Here is a 14,232-nt window from a genome sequence, read left to right on the forward strand (position 1 = left end):
AGGCATATAAAGGATTAAGCACCTGCAAAGTGTGTATTTTGACCATATTGTTTATATTAAAAATATTGTATCTGATATCTTGGGGCTGATTTACTAATCCACGAATCCGAATCCCGAATGGGAAAAAAACGGATTGGAAACAAACATTTTGCGATTTTTCATAAATTGTCGCGACTTTTTCGTAGCCATTACGATTTGCTCGTAAATTGTCGCAACTTTTTCGTAGCCATTACGACTTCCTCGTATATTGTCGCGACTTTTTCGTATTGAGCGCTCGTAAACGGCGGGCAAACCTTTGCGACTTTGCATGATTTTGGAAGCCTCCCATTGGACTCAATGGCACTCTGCAGCTCCAACCTGGCCCAAGGAAAGTCACGATACTGAAGTTTGAATGAATCCGAAACTTTCGTAGTCGGTACGACGGCTACGAAAAAGTCGCTACAATTTACGAGCAAGTCGTAATGGCTACGAAAAAGTCGCGTCAATTTACGAAAAAATCGCAAAATACCGATCTTTACGAAAAAACTCATTCGGACGCTTTTCGGACGTTCGTGGATTAGTAAATGTGCCCCCTAGTGTGCTTTAATGTGAAACTATTAAACATTTATTCAGATGATTGTTAAGCGAGGTAAGTGTCAAACTCTTAAGTTGCACTACAAAAACATTTTATGATATGTGAAGTGGTAGGATAGATATATATGGTAGGTAGATTTATGTGGTCTAAATATACCATCTAGGAGTAGACAAGCCAGTTATATATATATATATATATATATATATATATATATATATATATATATATATATATATATATATATATATATATATATATATATATATAGATATATATATCAGAGTCATATATATATCTATATATATATATATATATATATATATATATATATATCTATCTTCTATGTCACGGGTCAACTGATTGCAATTCAGGTAATGCTAGTGGATGGATCGGGCCAACAATAACAGGTTGCAGCGGGATGGTATACCTGGTATGCTTGGGCAATGCCACTTAGCTGGATTAAAGTAAACTGTGTCCTTGAAGCAAATAATGTTTTGGAACATATAACTCCGGTACCAGTGCAAAGTGCTTTTTTAATAGATTTGTAGTTGTGAATCCTTTCACGTAGTATATTAGTGGGTTTTCCCAACATAAGTGAGTCCAGTATCCCTAGGGCTTACTGACACCCCTGCATTGCAGTATATTAATACATTTTGTTGTATTATGTTTTGCAAGCCCAAACAGGAGATGCCTTGGGAATAGCAGCATGGTGCTTTGTTAGGTTTTTTCCTAACTTTATTATGTTAGATAGACCTTATCTAAGCAACTCATTTGTTGGTCTCTAACTGAATTTTGTATGTTGACCACTCCCCCCCCCCCCCCCCCCCCCCCCGCCTTAAATTTTTGCAGGAGGTTACTGATCCAGAAAAAGGTTTTATAGAAGATGACAAGGTGACTTTCGAAGTTTATGTGCAGGCTGATGCTCCTCATGGAGTATCGTAAGTATTCACCTTTTGCTACATTTATTAAGCCATAGAATGCGTATGCATGTATGCATAGATACATTTTTTTTTTCCTTCATTGTAAAGGTGGGATTCAAAGAAGCACACTGGGTATGTTGGGTTGAAGAATCAAGGAGCAACTTGTTACATGAACAGTTTATTGCAAACATTATTTTTTACAAACCAACTTCGAAAGGTATTTTTTTTTTTTTTATTCCTAAGAATGCTTTTATTGCTTGTTTTGTTTCTAGTTCAAATATTCTTTGATTTATACTTTTAGGATCTCCCCTAAAAAGTCTGTTAAGCTTTTAAAATATGGTCGAATTTTTGTGTAAATCCAATTCTGTAACAAGATATAGGCTTCTAAATATCTAAAAAATGAAAAAAAATATATTTTCCATAATATAAACACATACACCAGAAACAAAAATTATTTTATGGGGAATCCAGAATAGGCACAACTGTCTGTCTACTCCAAACTACCAAGTTGCAATGCTTTCCTAAAGTTATTGGTTTTTATCAAAATTTGTGAAATTTTTTAAAAGTCGCTTCAAAGCTTCCAGTCTATAGTATCTTATCTCCTAAAGGTCATAAAGTAACCAGATAAAACACCCTAAATATGAACTCCAGGGGTCCACTGACCAGGGTAAATCTATACATATTGAGCATCAAAGTATGTGGCTGTAGGGGCCCCAATGTGAACATACCTCATGATCTATCATTTCTGTTATTTCAGCTTCTGCAAAATCAACATTTACATCATCTTATGTGGGATAACTCTAGTAAAAAGTACTTTCACCCCAGAAAGTCATATATTTTTGTAAAGTACACATTCCCCGAATCTAAAATGGGTACCCATGTCTTTCTACTCCAAAGTATCAAGCTTTTGCTGCCGGTGCAGAGAGAATCACTTAGGTACCAATAACGTTGGTACTACATAGTTGGCACTAAACTGCTTTTTTTTTTTTTTTTTTTTAAACAACATAGTACCTACCTTGTTGGCAGGGAAAGGGTTAAAGGAACTAGCTAATTAACATACCTTGAGAACAACTCACTTCTGCTAAATTATTTTAAGGGGTGAAACCAGAGAAAGGGCTAAACAAATAAATGTATTGCATTCAATTGCGGTTTTTAAATGTATATAAGAAAATTGCTGAGAATTAAATATTTTCTTCATAATGCAAAAAAAAAAAAACCCCAAAAAACCGGTGAGCAAAGTTAATTATTGATCCTGAAAAAAATGTTAACATAAGCGTTTGCTAATGTCAAGGGCAATCTGTATCGTAGGATACAGATTGTATCGTGAATTTAAAACTAAATATTTTTGTTTTGTTTATAACAGGCTGTGTATATGATGCCCACTGAAGGTGATGACTCCTCTAAAAGTGTCCCTTTAGCATTACAACGAGTATTTTATGAATTACAACACAGTGACAAGCCTGTAGGAACTAAAAAATTAACTAAATCTTTTGGGTATGTAACTATACTTTACAATAAATATTGTTAAATTACCTTCCTCTTTCATTTCAGGGGGACACAGGCACTGAAGTGTTAACGTCACCTTCACGTTTTTATTAACTTTAACATTAACTTGTACGGTTTTTATTTTCTAAAACTGAAAATGTAAGTTGCTTACAATGGAAAGAACTGCTCACCAACTGCTATTTTTGTTGTCTTCACTTAATAAAATAGCAGGAAGTCATCTAGATCTCATCAAGGTGCCTTCTATTTGTGTAGTCATGTTACAGATTTGTTGGAGGGTTATCCATGGAAGGCTTTCCATTTGTTTTCATTAAGGGTAAAATTATTGTTCTTGTGATTTCTGTATACAGTAGAATCTTCAAGTTATAGTTATACCATCAAATGAAATTTTTGAATTTTAATTAACTGATTAATACTAAACTGCATTTAAAAACATTGAATGCATTTTATGTCTAAACATTTCAGTAATATGTTCTAGCCTATTAGGGATGTTCTGTTAGATGTCCTAAGATAGTAAATGTCATTCACTCAAATTCAAATATATTCTAAAATATTTCCCACACCAGTTCTAGGTACTTGTTTGGTTTGAGTATAATAATCACAAGCATTTTATATGTCCTCTGACTATAAGTGCACACTGACCAATCTGACACCCTTACTTTATCTTGCCAACTTTACAATTCCTATTGCGGATGGAGTAAGATGTCATGTGGCAGGTGGTAAAGAGGGCATTTAGAGTAGTCTTATTTGACTAAATAGGAATGCAGTGGTCTGTGTGAAAAAGAGCTCTAAGTATTTGCACTTGGGTGCTATGACCTAAAAGGTCATTGCCAAAACAGGGCACTAAGAAGGCAAGTGACATTTAGGAATGCACAAGTTTATTGGTCTATCAGGAATGGTGTGATTTGATCCATGCTTGTCCGCTAACTGTACAGCACTAAGGCAATAAAATACATGTATGGCTCTGAAGTAACAAAGTAGAATTGGTGTGCACAGCACATTGCTCTGTACAGTTTTAAAGAGGGGAGTACGCATTTATATTAACTTTTATTATGTTGTAGATGGATCTATTTCAAAAATTTGGCACTTGACCTTTATTTTGTGCTATATTTTTTAAATATTTGCATTCCTATTCTGGCTTTTTACAGTGTGCAGCCTAAAATTCTGTCTCTGACCCTGTCAATAAGCCCTATTATTATCTTTAGAACGTAAAAGATTTTCAGTATTGAGTAGGATATCAACCACATTTAAGCATTAACTAAACCCAATAGGATTGTTTTGCTTCCAGTAAGGATTAATTATATCTTAGTTGGGATCAGGTACAATGTACTGTTCTGTTATTACAAAGAAAATGTGCTTGTGTATATATTCATATGTGTGTTTGTACAGATAGATAAAATCACTTGCAGTGCAGAGGTCCTTTATCTTTAAAGGGGATACATTTTAAAGCAGTATTTTTTTTGTTTAACAAAAGTTGTTTACAGTTTGTCTGCTGTGCATGTGGGTTGGTATGCTATGTCAGCACATATATTTCTACTGTACTTTGATAGAATTAAGTAGATAAATGTAAACTTAAAAAAGATAAATCAATATCATTCTTTCAGGTGGGAGACATTAGACAGCTTTATGCAGCATGATGTCCAAGAATTATGTAGAGTGGTAAGTAACCAAATGGATGGGTGGTTTTGTTAGTCATGGAAGCAATAAAACAGGACAAGTGGCATCATGTTCCCACTGACCACAAAACACCAAATCGGGTATCCAGCCATAACTCTTATGAAAAGGCCTTCTTGGTTTGTACAACAAAATGATAAAAAAAACACATACTTCTTAATACAAATGATAAATAAAATGTTCTTTAAAGCCCCTGTTCATTGAACAAATTTTAAAATGTTGGTTATACTACCCTTTTAATGGCACCATTTTGTTCAGTAACAGACATGTTTTTGTTGTTGCAGTTACTGGATAATGTTGAAAACAAAATGAAAGGCACCTGTGTAGAAGGAACCATACCTAAGTTATTTAGAGGAAAGATGGTGGTATGTATATATAATATATATGTTGCCTGTTGCATTAATTTGTATATAAATGTGCTAAATTATTTTTGTTTTTTAGTCTTATATACAGTGCAAGCATGTAGACTATCGCTCTGAACGCATAGAAGATTATTATGATATCCAGCTTAGTATAAAAGGAAAGAAAAACAGTAAGTAATCATATTTTCTTTTTTTATGCCATGAAGATAACTTTTTACGAAAGAAAAAAGAAGAGGCAGGTGCTTCTTCGAAAGCATAGGGGGAGACTTCCATCCTCATCTTTTTAACACTTAGCACTTAAATGCATCTGTATTTTTTTCATTTATCTTTTCATATTGTATAGACCACTGCTCAATTAATGTGTTGTTATGCAGTACAGTGCTGCTTACACAAGTAGTGCTTTATAAATAAAAATCTTCATTTATACATATAATACTGCAAAAAGTGTTGTAAAGCAGCAGAAAGGTAAAAATAGAAAATGAGGAACTGATTGCTTCACAAGCAAAGACTTGTCCACAAAAAGTTCAAGATGCAGGTCAATCATGTGGCTCCAATGAAAAACTGAACTGTTGTACTTAATCAGCTCTTCAGTGTATACAGTAGAGTGGTCTGGTCCCAATATTTGCTCGCACACAGTGACAAAGTATTTGGTACTTAAATGTTTGTGCAATGGTGAACAATGCCCCAGGGCCTGATGAAATAAATCTTTGTGTACTTAGAGCATAGTTCTGTTTAAACCAGGCCACTTTTTCATATTATTCAAACTCTTTTATATGGCGTAGTACCTTTTGGATTGGAGGAAAGATGACATAATTCCAGTATTTAAAAAGGGAATTTGATATCAACCTGTCTTTATAGGCATGTTATTTGAAACTAAGAGATCACATTCAAGATTAGTGTGGCAGATATTCTCAAATACATTTTAGTGCTTTTTATGATGAAGTGAGTAGAAGTTGGACTGCTAGTATCAAAAGCTTTAGCAAGTAGATCACATCCACTGCTATCCCCGAGTCTAGGTTACTGCTCACTGCCTCCATAAAGGCAGTTGAATTAGTTAGGCAAGATCTGTTACACATAAAAACATGCTGGAACAAGCTTATAGTATTGTGATTTGCAATCTATTAGTATCTTATCCCTTATTACCCACTCCAAAGATTTTCCTACCACTGATGGCCTATAGACAGGCCTATAGTTTTCAGGCTGAGAGTGGGTTCCCTTTTTGAATAGTGACACCACACTGGCAATTTGCCAATATCTTGGCACATTGCCAAAACAGAAGGAATCCTGAAAAATCAAGTAGAGGTTTGGCAGTCACAGAGCTGAGCTCTACCCCGATAGCTGTAAGGTTCACCTTTGCAATTCACAACTTGGCTACTAATACAGCTGCATAATATTTCTTTTATAGTTGTTTCACACATTATCATGCATTTTTATTGTTTATTTTTAGTATTTGAGTCATTCATTGACTATGTAGCAGTGGAGCAGCTTGATGGTGATAACAAATATGATGCAGGAGAACATGGTTTACAGGTAAATTTTTTTTTTTTTTTTCTATTGCCTTTAGACAGTTTCACTGGCTGGCTCTTCCCTGAATCACTAGGGGCACAATGGCAACTTAGGCACCAGATGTAGCTTGCTCTGGTGCCAGTTGAACCACACGTGAAGGCTGGTTGCAGTTTAAAAAAAAAAAAAAAAAAAAAACTTGGTCCCAGTTTCATGTTCTAAAACTAACCCTTGCCTCCCTGCAACCCATTGTGCCCTTACTTTAGGCTCAGCAGTAATTTCAGGCATGGGAGGGTGGAGCAAAGACCCAGTAGGCTAGCATACTGTTAACATCTGTTCTCTATCGATTTTTCCCATAGCTAGACATTCGTGAGACAGAGATGGCGATATTGGTGTCACCTTTGAAAAAATGACAGAAGTAACAGGGTGGAGTCTGCGAAAAATAAGGGGTTAATTTAGAAGGTGAAATTTGTACTCATTTTCTGGAACTTCGCTAGTGCAAGTGTACATGCTTGCATGTTCCTGTAGCTGGCTACCAGTGAGAAATGATGGTGTGATCAGCATTCTAACAGATGGTGATGCCAATGCCTGTCTCTACGCATAATGGCAGTGTTTTTCTTCTCTCTGCAGAATAGGGTATTAAAACTGATTCACATTTTCCATTCCAGTGATGAGGCTTTAATTGAACAATCCCGTAAAATGCAAATCATGTTTATGAATATTTTGGGTTTACGGTTACCGTATTACCCGATTTAGCTTTTAAGGGTTCCACTGTATCCACTATTTTTGGATCTGGACAGACTCCAAATCCTTTGCGAAAGTTTCAGCCGAATACCGAACTGAATCCTAATTTGCATATGTAAATTAGGATAAAGAAGGGTTAAAGAGAACTGTGTGTGGTGAAAATTTTCCACTTCCGTGTTTGTGACAAAGAGGCCACGTAATTTTGAGGATTTGGATTTGATTCGGCCAAATCCTACTGAAAACGGCCGAATCTTGCCCTAATCCAGAACCAAATCCTGGATTCACTGTACTTTGTGTATCAGTATAAACCATAAGACTACACTGGATATGTTATATTGTTAGCTGTGCAATGCAATGAATATTTTTGCTAAGCTTTGTATGTGAAGATGTTTTTCTTGACATTTACTTGTTTTATGTACCTTTTTTAATATCCACAGCTGATCTTTCATGGTATAAATATTGCATTAATGTCAAATTGTAATCTTTGAGCTCTCTTTATAATAGGTAATCGTATTTTTACCTTTGTAGGAAGCAGAAAAAGGGGTGAAGTTTCTAACATTCCCGCCTGTATTACATCTTCAACTTATGAGGTTTATGTATGACCCTCAAACAGACCAGAATATTAAGATCAATGACAGGTAATGATGGGGAAAATTTATACTTTTGTAAAATCTTTTACCCCATTGCATAAATTTATTGTTTATATTTAGTTTGTGATTTGCACTTGTGCTTCGGTGCTTCTAATTAAGCAAGTGTGTGCAGTGTGAATTTTCATTCTGTAAAATTACATATATATACAAAATTATAAAGTTTTTGAAGCAGAGATTATTTTCCCCCTCAATATATCTTTTCTGTGTATTCAATAAAAATTGTGTCATAGGTGAGTCTGCCTATGGCAACTTTGACTGTTTTTTTTTGCTTGTGCATGTAGGTAGAAGATTTTATACAGTTTCTTGTTCAGTACTTCAAAAGTCTGCCCATGTGTTACTACTGAGTTACTACAAATGTTACTACAGAAATGTGCTATAAATTAAAAAAAATGCTTAATATAAGGGAAAACTGTATATAAACTCCTTTTTTGTTTTTGCCATCCCCCCACACGCCACTGATTTTTTTCATTCTCTCAACAGATTTGAATTTCCAGAACAGTTGCCGCTGGATGAATTTCTCCAAAAGCCAGATAGCAAGGATCCTGCTAACTACATTTTGCATGCAGTTTTGGTGCATAGTGGAGACAACCATGGAGGGCACTATGTTGTTTATTTGAATCCTAAAGGAGAAGGCAAAGTATGTCATTGGAACTGAAACGTGATGTTATCACAATCTTGGGTTGTCTCCCCGCCCCCCCCCCCCCCCCATTCCCCCTAAATTTTGTCATTGGAATCATAAGGCCTCACCCTGAGTATGCTGTGCAGTTTTGGGCTCCAGTCCTTAAAAAGGATATTAATGAGCTGGAGAGAGTGCAGAGACGTGCAACTGAACTGGTAAAGGGGATGGAAGATTTAAATTATGAAGTTAGACTGTCGAGGTTGGGGTTGTTTTTTTTCTGCAAAAGAGGCGCTTGCGAGGGGACATGATTACTCTGTACAAGTACATTAGAGGGGATTATAGGAAGATAGTGGGGTGTTCAACGCACCAGAGGCCACCCCTTTAGATTAGAACGGAGCTTCCATTTGAAGCCGCGTAGGTGGTTTTTCACGGAGAGGGCAGTGAGGTTGTGGAATGCCCTTTCTAGTGATGTGGTAATGGCAGATTCTGTTAATGCCTTTAAGAGGGGCCTGGATAAGTTCTTGAACAAGCATAGTATCCAAGACTGTTGTGATACTAAAATCTACAGTTAGTATTAGTAGTTGTGTATATATAGTTTATGTATGCGGGTGTATAGATTGGTAAATATAGGTTGTGTGTGCTGGGTTTACTTGGATGGGTTGAACTTTTTTTAACCCTATGTAACTATATAACCAGGGAGCCCTGGAAATAGTCAACATTGGCCACATTGTGCAAGACAGATATTTTGTTAATGTTTTTTAAAAATATTACATGGTTAGTTTCATTCCTAGGTAAGGAGAAAGAAGTTCCTCATGACAGATTAGCTGCCTCCAGAAGCCTCCCTTTCCCACTCCCAAGTAGCACTAACGTAGACCTCCTAAACTGTCCTATTTGCTGTGTCTGATTATAAAATGCCATGGTGTTTGTTGGCTCCATGTCATGCTGCTGTAGGTCTCCCTACTCTGCAGTCTCCCAACAGGCCCACTTCTGACACGCTTTTCAACTGCACATAATCTGTATTGGTTATTATAGAGAGCCAAAAGTAGAGCAAGCTGGAGCCCACCAAACTTGCTGAGCTACTTTGCCCATTACAAATGTAAAAGTAGAAAAAGCTAGCACCGTCCACACTAACCATACAGGTTCAAATTATAACCGTCTACACTCTCATATTGAAATTAGATGGAATAGAGTAAGAGTACTGGGGTAACATGCAGCGGAAGTAAAATTATTATGTAGAGGAAAGGAGAAAAACAGGGAGACACCCAAGCAGGTGGTCCCTGTATAGACTTCAGAACATTGCACTGTTAATCCCAGGACCAGGTAAAGATTATTATCAGGTAATTCACTTGATCAAGTAGGATAGGAAATTAAAATTTAACCTTTATTAATCAAACTTAAGAGGTGAAGTGTATCTTGAAAAAAATCCCCATTAAAAATTGCTTGGGGTGATGTTCAATTACAGTAAGAACTATGAGGTAGTATGAGGCTGCTCAGAGTAAACCTATCTAGTTACATTCGCTAAATTGTTGCAGCTCGAAAGATAACATTTGTATCGAAATTCTCCCCTTAGGGCTCTGGCACACGGGGAGATTAGTCGCCCGCGGCAAAACTCCCTGTTCGCGGGCGACTAATCTCCCCGAGTTGCCTTCCCCTTCCATCCCATCGGCGACAATGTAAGTCTTTTTCGGCGATTTGCGCGAAATCGCGCCGCCGCATCTGCCATCCCGCCGGCGACTTACATGTTCGCCCACGAACAGGGAGTTTTGCCGCAGGCGACTAATCTCCCCATGTGCCAGAGCCCTTAAACAGCCCTGTGGAGGCAGTCAGAGAGATCGAGATAAACCTGCAACAATTGTTACAGAATTGTTGCCATATAAGGAGAACACAAGTCCGGTTTCCTTATGATCTATAGTCACTGCTTAACAGAGTAGGGGATTCGAACCCCGTTATAACACAAATGAGGTGTGGATTTTTTTCAGCTTAAGGCTGAAATTCAGCCATTTCTGTGTCCACCACCCCACAATAGAATAAATTCTAGTAGCTCTTATATTGCAGCCCAACCTCCCATTCTTTATATTGAAGCACCCCAGCTTAATAAAATGCACATCATTCGTGCAGACGTTTCAGCCCACCCTTCCAAACCCAAAGCCCCGCATCAACACCCGTTCCACCCCCCTCAAAGCCCGACGCGCATTTCGCCCCCACACAAGGAGCTTTTTCAAGGACTGGCCACATCTCTGGTCACTGTCCTTGAAAAAGCTCCTCGTGACCTACGTGTGCATTAGCAAGGCCCTCACTCTTGCCATTTAGGTAATTGGAGGGCATTTTTCCATCTTCCATCTAGCTGGATATTTAGTGGGTGGCAAAATGCTTGTAATTGTTTTGCTTGCAATTAGATTTGAACACCGACACCGATTTTGTCACCGACAAGTTAAAAAAATAAAAGCATAGATCTGATTGGTTGCCATGGGTAACCTCATCGGCGATGTTGGCTTATACACTATAATAAATATGCCCCTTAGAGCCTGCTGTTAGAATAATAAAACGAATAGCTTAGCTTACATCCGTTTATTCTTTGGGTTTAGACCCCTTTCAAACAACTGTTGAATCTACTGCTGATCACATATTGGGAATCTGTGGGCATTATGTCTTAACCACATTCAAGTAGTGATTTATTTAATCAGTAACTATCTGTCCATAGCTATTTCAGTGTATCTTTACATTTCCTAAGAGTAAAAACATGGGCATTATATATTTATATTACATATGTAATGGCCACTCAGCTCCCTTGTTGAGGTTGCTGGTTGGGTGGTCTTTCAGTGTCCCCCTCTAACTGTATGATGTTTACTGAATGTGTCTGGATCAATGTAACTCAAAGCACGGACGGCTCTGTGTCATTGTGTGACAGTGACCCTCCTTACAAGCTAACTATGCTTTTTTTGTGCGGCTTACAATACTGTACTGTACATAGGGGCACTGATACTAAAGTTTTACATGAAACTCCTCCTAGGGAGCGACTTAACTCCCCGATAGAATGTGAGTTGCAGTTCAGCTACAGCTTGGGCGAGTGGTGTACGATCAACCATCCCTTTTAGTATGATAATAGATACTCCACAAGATGTTTTTTTTTGTGAGTTTACGCCCAATGGGGTGGCCTACGGCACACCCTGAACTTTTGGCCATGGCAGTTTTCTGAGTAATCCTATGGTCTTGTTTTTTTTTAGATATGGTCTGGTTTCAACCGTGCTTTCCACAAATAACCTCAACTCTATCAGTATTGACAACATTGGTTACAATGTATTTGGATCTTGACACACTTTCACTATTATTTTACATTAACATTCTAACACTGGTTACTGGTGGAACTTTGAATGTTTGCACTTTTTCTCATCTCTGGTCACTGTAATGCAAGTGCTTTTTGTTTGTTGGGTCACAGTGTTGTCTGTGTTTAGTGAGTTTTTATAGGGGTTTCCATGGTTACAAAAGCCTCTTGGCACCATTTGGGCATTTAAGTGTTTGTTAGTGTAGGGGTCTGTTCGTTTGTCCCCGAAATTTTGGAATGTTTTGTAAATAAAACACGTGAGTGTGGTCCCTATTCTCTTTATTTATATATATAGTTCCAGTATAGGGGACTTTGAGAAAAAATAAATGATATACAAAAAAGTATCACTGCATGGTTTTTATTAATCTGACGTTTCAGTTCACAACAGGAACTTTCATCAGGGATGAAAGTTCCTGTTGTGAACTGAAACGTCGGATTAATAAAAACCATGCAGTGATACTTTTTTGTATATCATTTATTTTTTGTTTTTTCTCAAAGTCCCGTGAGTGCTGGCCTCCTTTGCTCCTATGTGTATATGTATATATGTATATATGTATATGTATATATGTATATATGTATATGTATATATGTATATATGTATATATATGTATGTGTATATATGTATATATATGTATGTGTATATATGTATATATATGTATGTATATATATGTGTATATATGTATATATATGTATGTGTATATATGTATATATATGTATGTGTATATATATGTATGTGTATATATATGTATGTGTATATATGTATATATATGTATGTGTATATATGTATATATATGTATGTGTATATATGTATGTGTATATATGTATGTATATATATATGTATATATATGTATGTGTATATATGTATATATATGTATGTGTATATATGTATATATATGTATATATATGTATGTGTATATATGTATATATATGTATGTGTATATATGTATATATATGTATGTGTATATATATATATTCCTAATTTGCATATACAGATAAGGCCATGAAAGGGTTAAAGGAAACAATTGAACAACGTTTTCAACTTCTGTGTTTCTGTGGCAAAAAGTCACGTGATCTTAAGGATTTGGTTTATGTCAAATCCTGGATTCGGTGCTAGTTTTAATTGCAAGAGTCAGAATTCCCAAATTGTGCTCAACTGTACTACAGTGTCAGTATGACACAGAGCACTGAGTTTCTTATCCAACTTTATAGAAGGCAGCTGCTGGTGGGGATTTTTGCAACTCTGCAAGAGCACCTGTGCTGTTAAAATTCCTTATAAAACCCTTATTAAGTATTTGTGACTGAATTTCTGGCCACTGACTTGTCCATTTTGACCTATCAAACTGTCTGTTAAGAAACATTTTCTTTTCTTTCTGCAGTGGTGTAAGTTTGACGACGATGTAGTGTCAAGATGTACAAAAGAAGAGGCAATCGAACATAACTATGGAGGCCATGATGATGACTTATCTGTGCGACACTGCACAAATGCCTATATGTTAGTTTATATCAGGGAATCCAAACTTAGTAAGTGTGTGCCGAAATCTATATTACTATGCTTCTGGCAGTGATTGTTAAGACATGCCCACATTTAAAACATGACAGAGAATGGAGAAGATTTAAGAGGAGCTCCAATAAAGGGGCCATTTTGAGGTTTCAGAAAACCTCAATTCTCCCTCTGTTTTATAATGTTTATAGAAGTCATTTTTATATTGAGTTAGCAAAACTTTTATTATTTATTTGTCTCATACTGTTTCCATATTTGATTTTTTCCTATTATATAATTATTTCTTATGGACAACTTTGCCTTTAAACTATATAAAAAGTGTTTGTAGTGCATTTTCACATGTATTGAATTTATAATGTCTTAGAAAGATAAAGCATAGTTGTTTTATAGAAATGGTTAAAAAAAATAGATTTTTTAATTACTATTTAAGGTGAGGTTTTACAAGCAGTCACAGATCAAGATATCCCTCAGCAGCTTGTTGAGAGATTACAAGAAGAAAAGAGAATTGAAGCACAGAAAAGAAAAGAGCGACAAGAAGCTCATCTTTATATGCAAGTACAGGTGAGCGCACAGTATTAGCTGCTGATGTTTTAAAGCATTCCATATACAGGTAGGAGATCAGTTATCCAGAAACCTGTTGTCCATCCTATCATTTTGGAGCTTTCTGGCTATCTTCCATAGACTTGTGTTAATTCAGTAATTCCGATTTTTTTAAATTATTTCCCTTTTCTCTGTAATATTAATAGTGCATTTTACCTAATTCCAACTTAGATAAAATTAATTTGTATTAGTGGCAAAACAATCCTGTTGGGTTTATTTCATGTTTAAAGGATTTTTCGTAGACTTGCATGCATGGAGAT

General features: G+C 36.3%; 1 protein-coding gene across 2 annotated transcripts in view; it reads left to right on the plus strand.

Annotated features, from left to right (window-relative positions):
• usp7 (ubiquitin specific peptidase 7 (herpes virus-associated)) overlaps window positions 1-14,232 on the plus strand; it is a 65,853-nt gene that overhangs the window by 28,991 nt on the left and 22,630 nt on the right. For both annotated transcript variants that reach the window (XM_012970920.3, XM_002939449.5), the window contains exons 5-15: window positions 1,424-1,512; window positions 1,603-1,711; window positions 2,858-2,988; window positions 4,602-4,656; window positions 4,956-5,036; window positions 5,113-5,203; window positions 6,481-6,563; window positions 7,809-7,918; window positions 8,411-8,567; window positions 13,248-13,392; window positions 13,803-13,933. In XM_012970920.3, coding sequence (XP_012826374.1) covers window positions 1,424-1,512; window positions 1,603-1,711; window positions 2,858-2,988; window positions 4,602-4,656; window positions 4,956-5,036; window positions 5,113-5,203; window positions 6,481-6,563; window positions 7,809-7,918; window positions 8,411-8,567; window positions 13,248-13,392; window positions 13,803-13,933 — 1,182 coding nt within the window. The remainder of the gene's footprint in view (window positions 1-1,423; window positions 1,513-1,602; window positions 1,712-2,857; window positions 2,989-4,601; window positions 4,657-4,955; window positions 5,037-5,112; window positions 5,204-6,480; window positions 6,564-7,808; window positions 7,919-8,410; window positions 8,568-13,247; window positions 13,393-13,802; window positions 13,934-14,232) is intronic.

The sequence above is a fragment of the Xenopus tropicalis genome, chromosome 9 (genome assembly GCF_000004195.4).
Source record: "Xenopus tropicalis strain Nigerian chromosome 9, UCB_Xtro_10.0, whole genome shotgun sequence".
In the NCBI taxonomy this organism is placed as follows: domain Eukaryota; kingdom Metazoa; phylum Chordata; class Amphibia; order Anura; family Pipidae; genus Xenopus; species Xenopus tropicalis.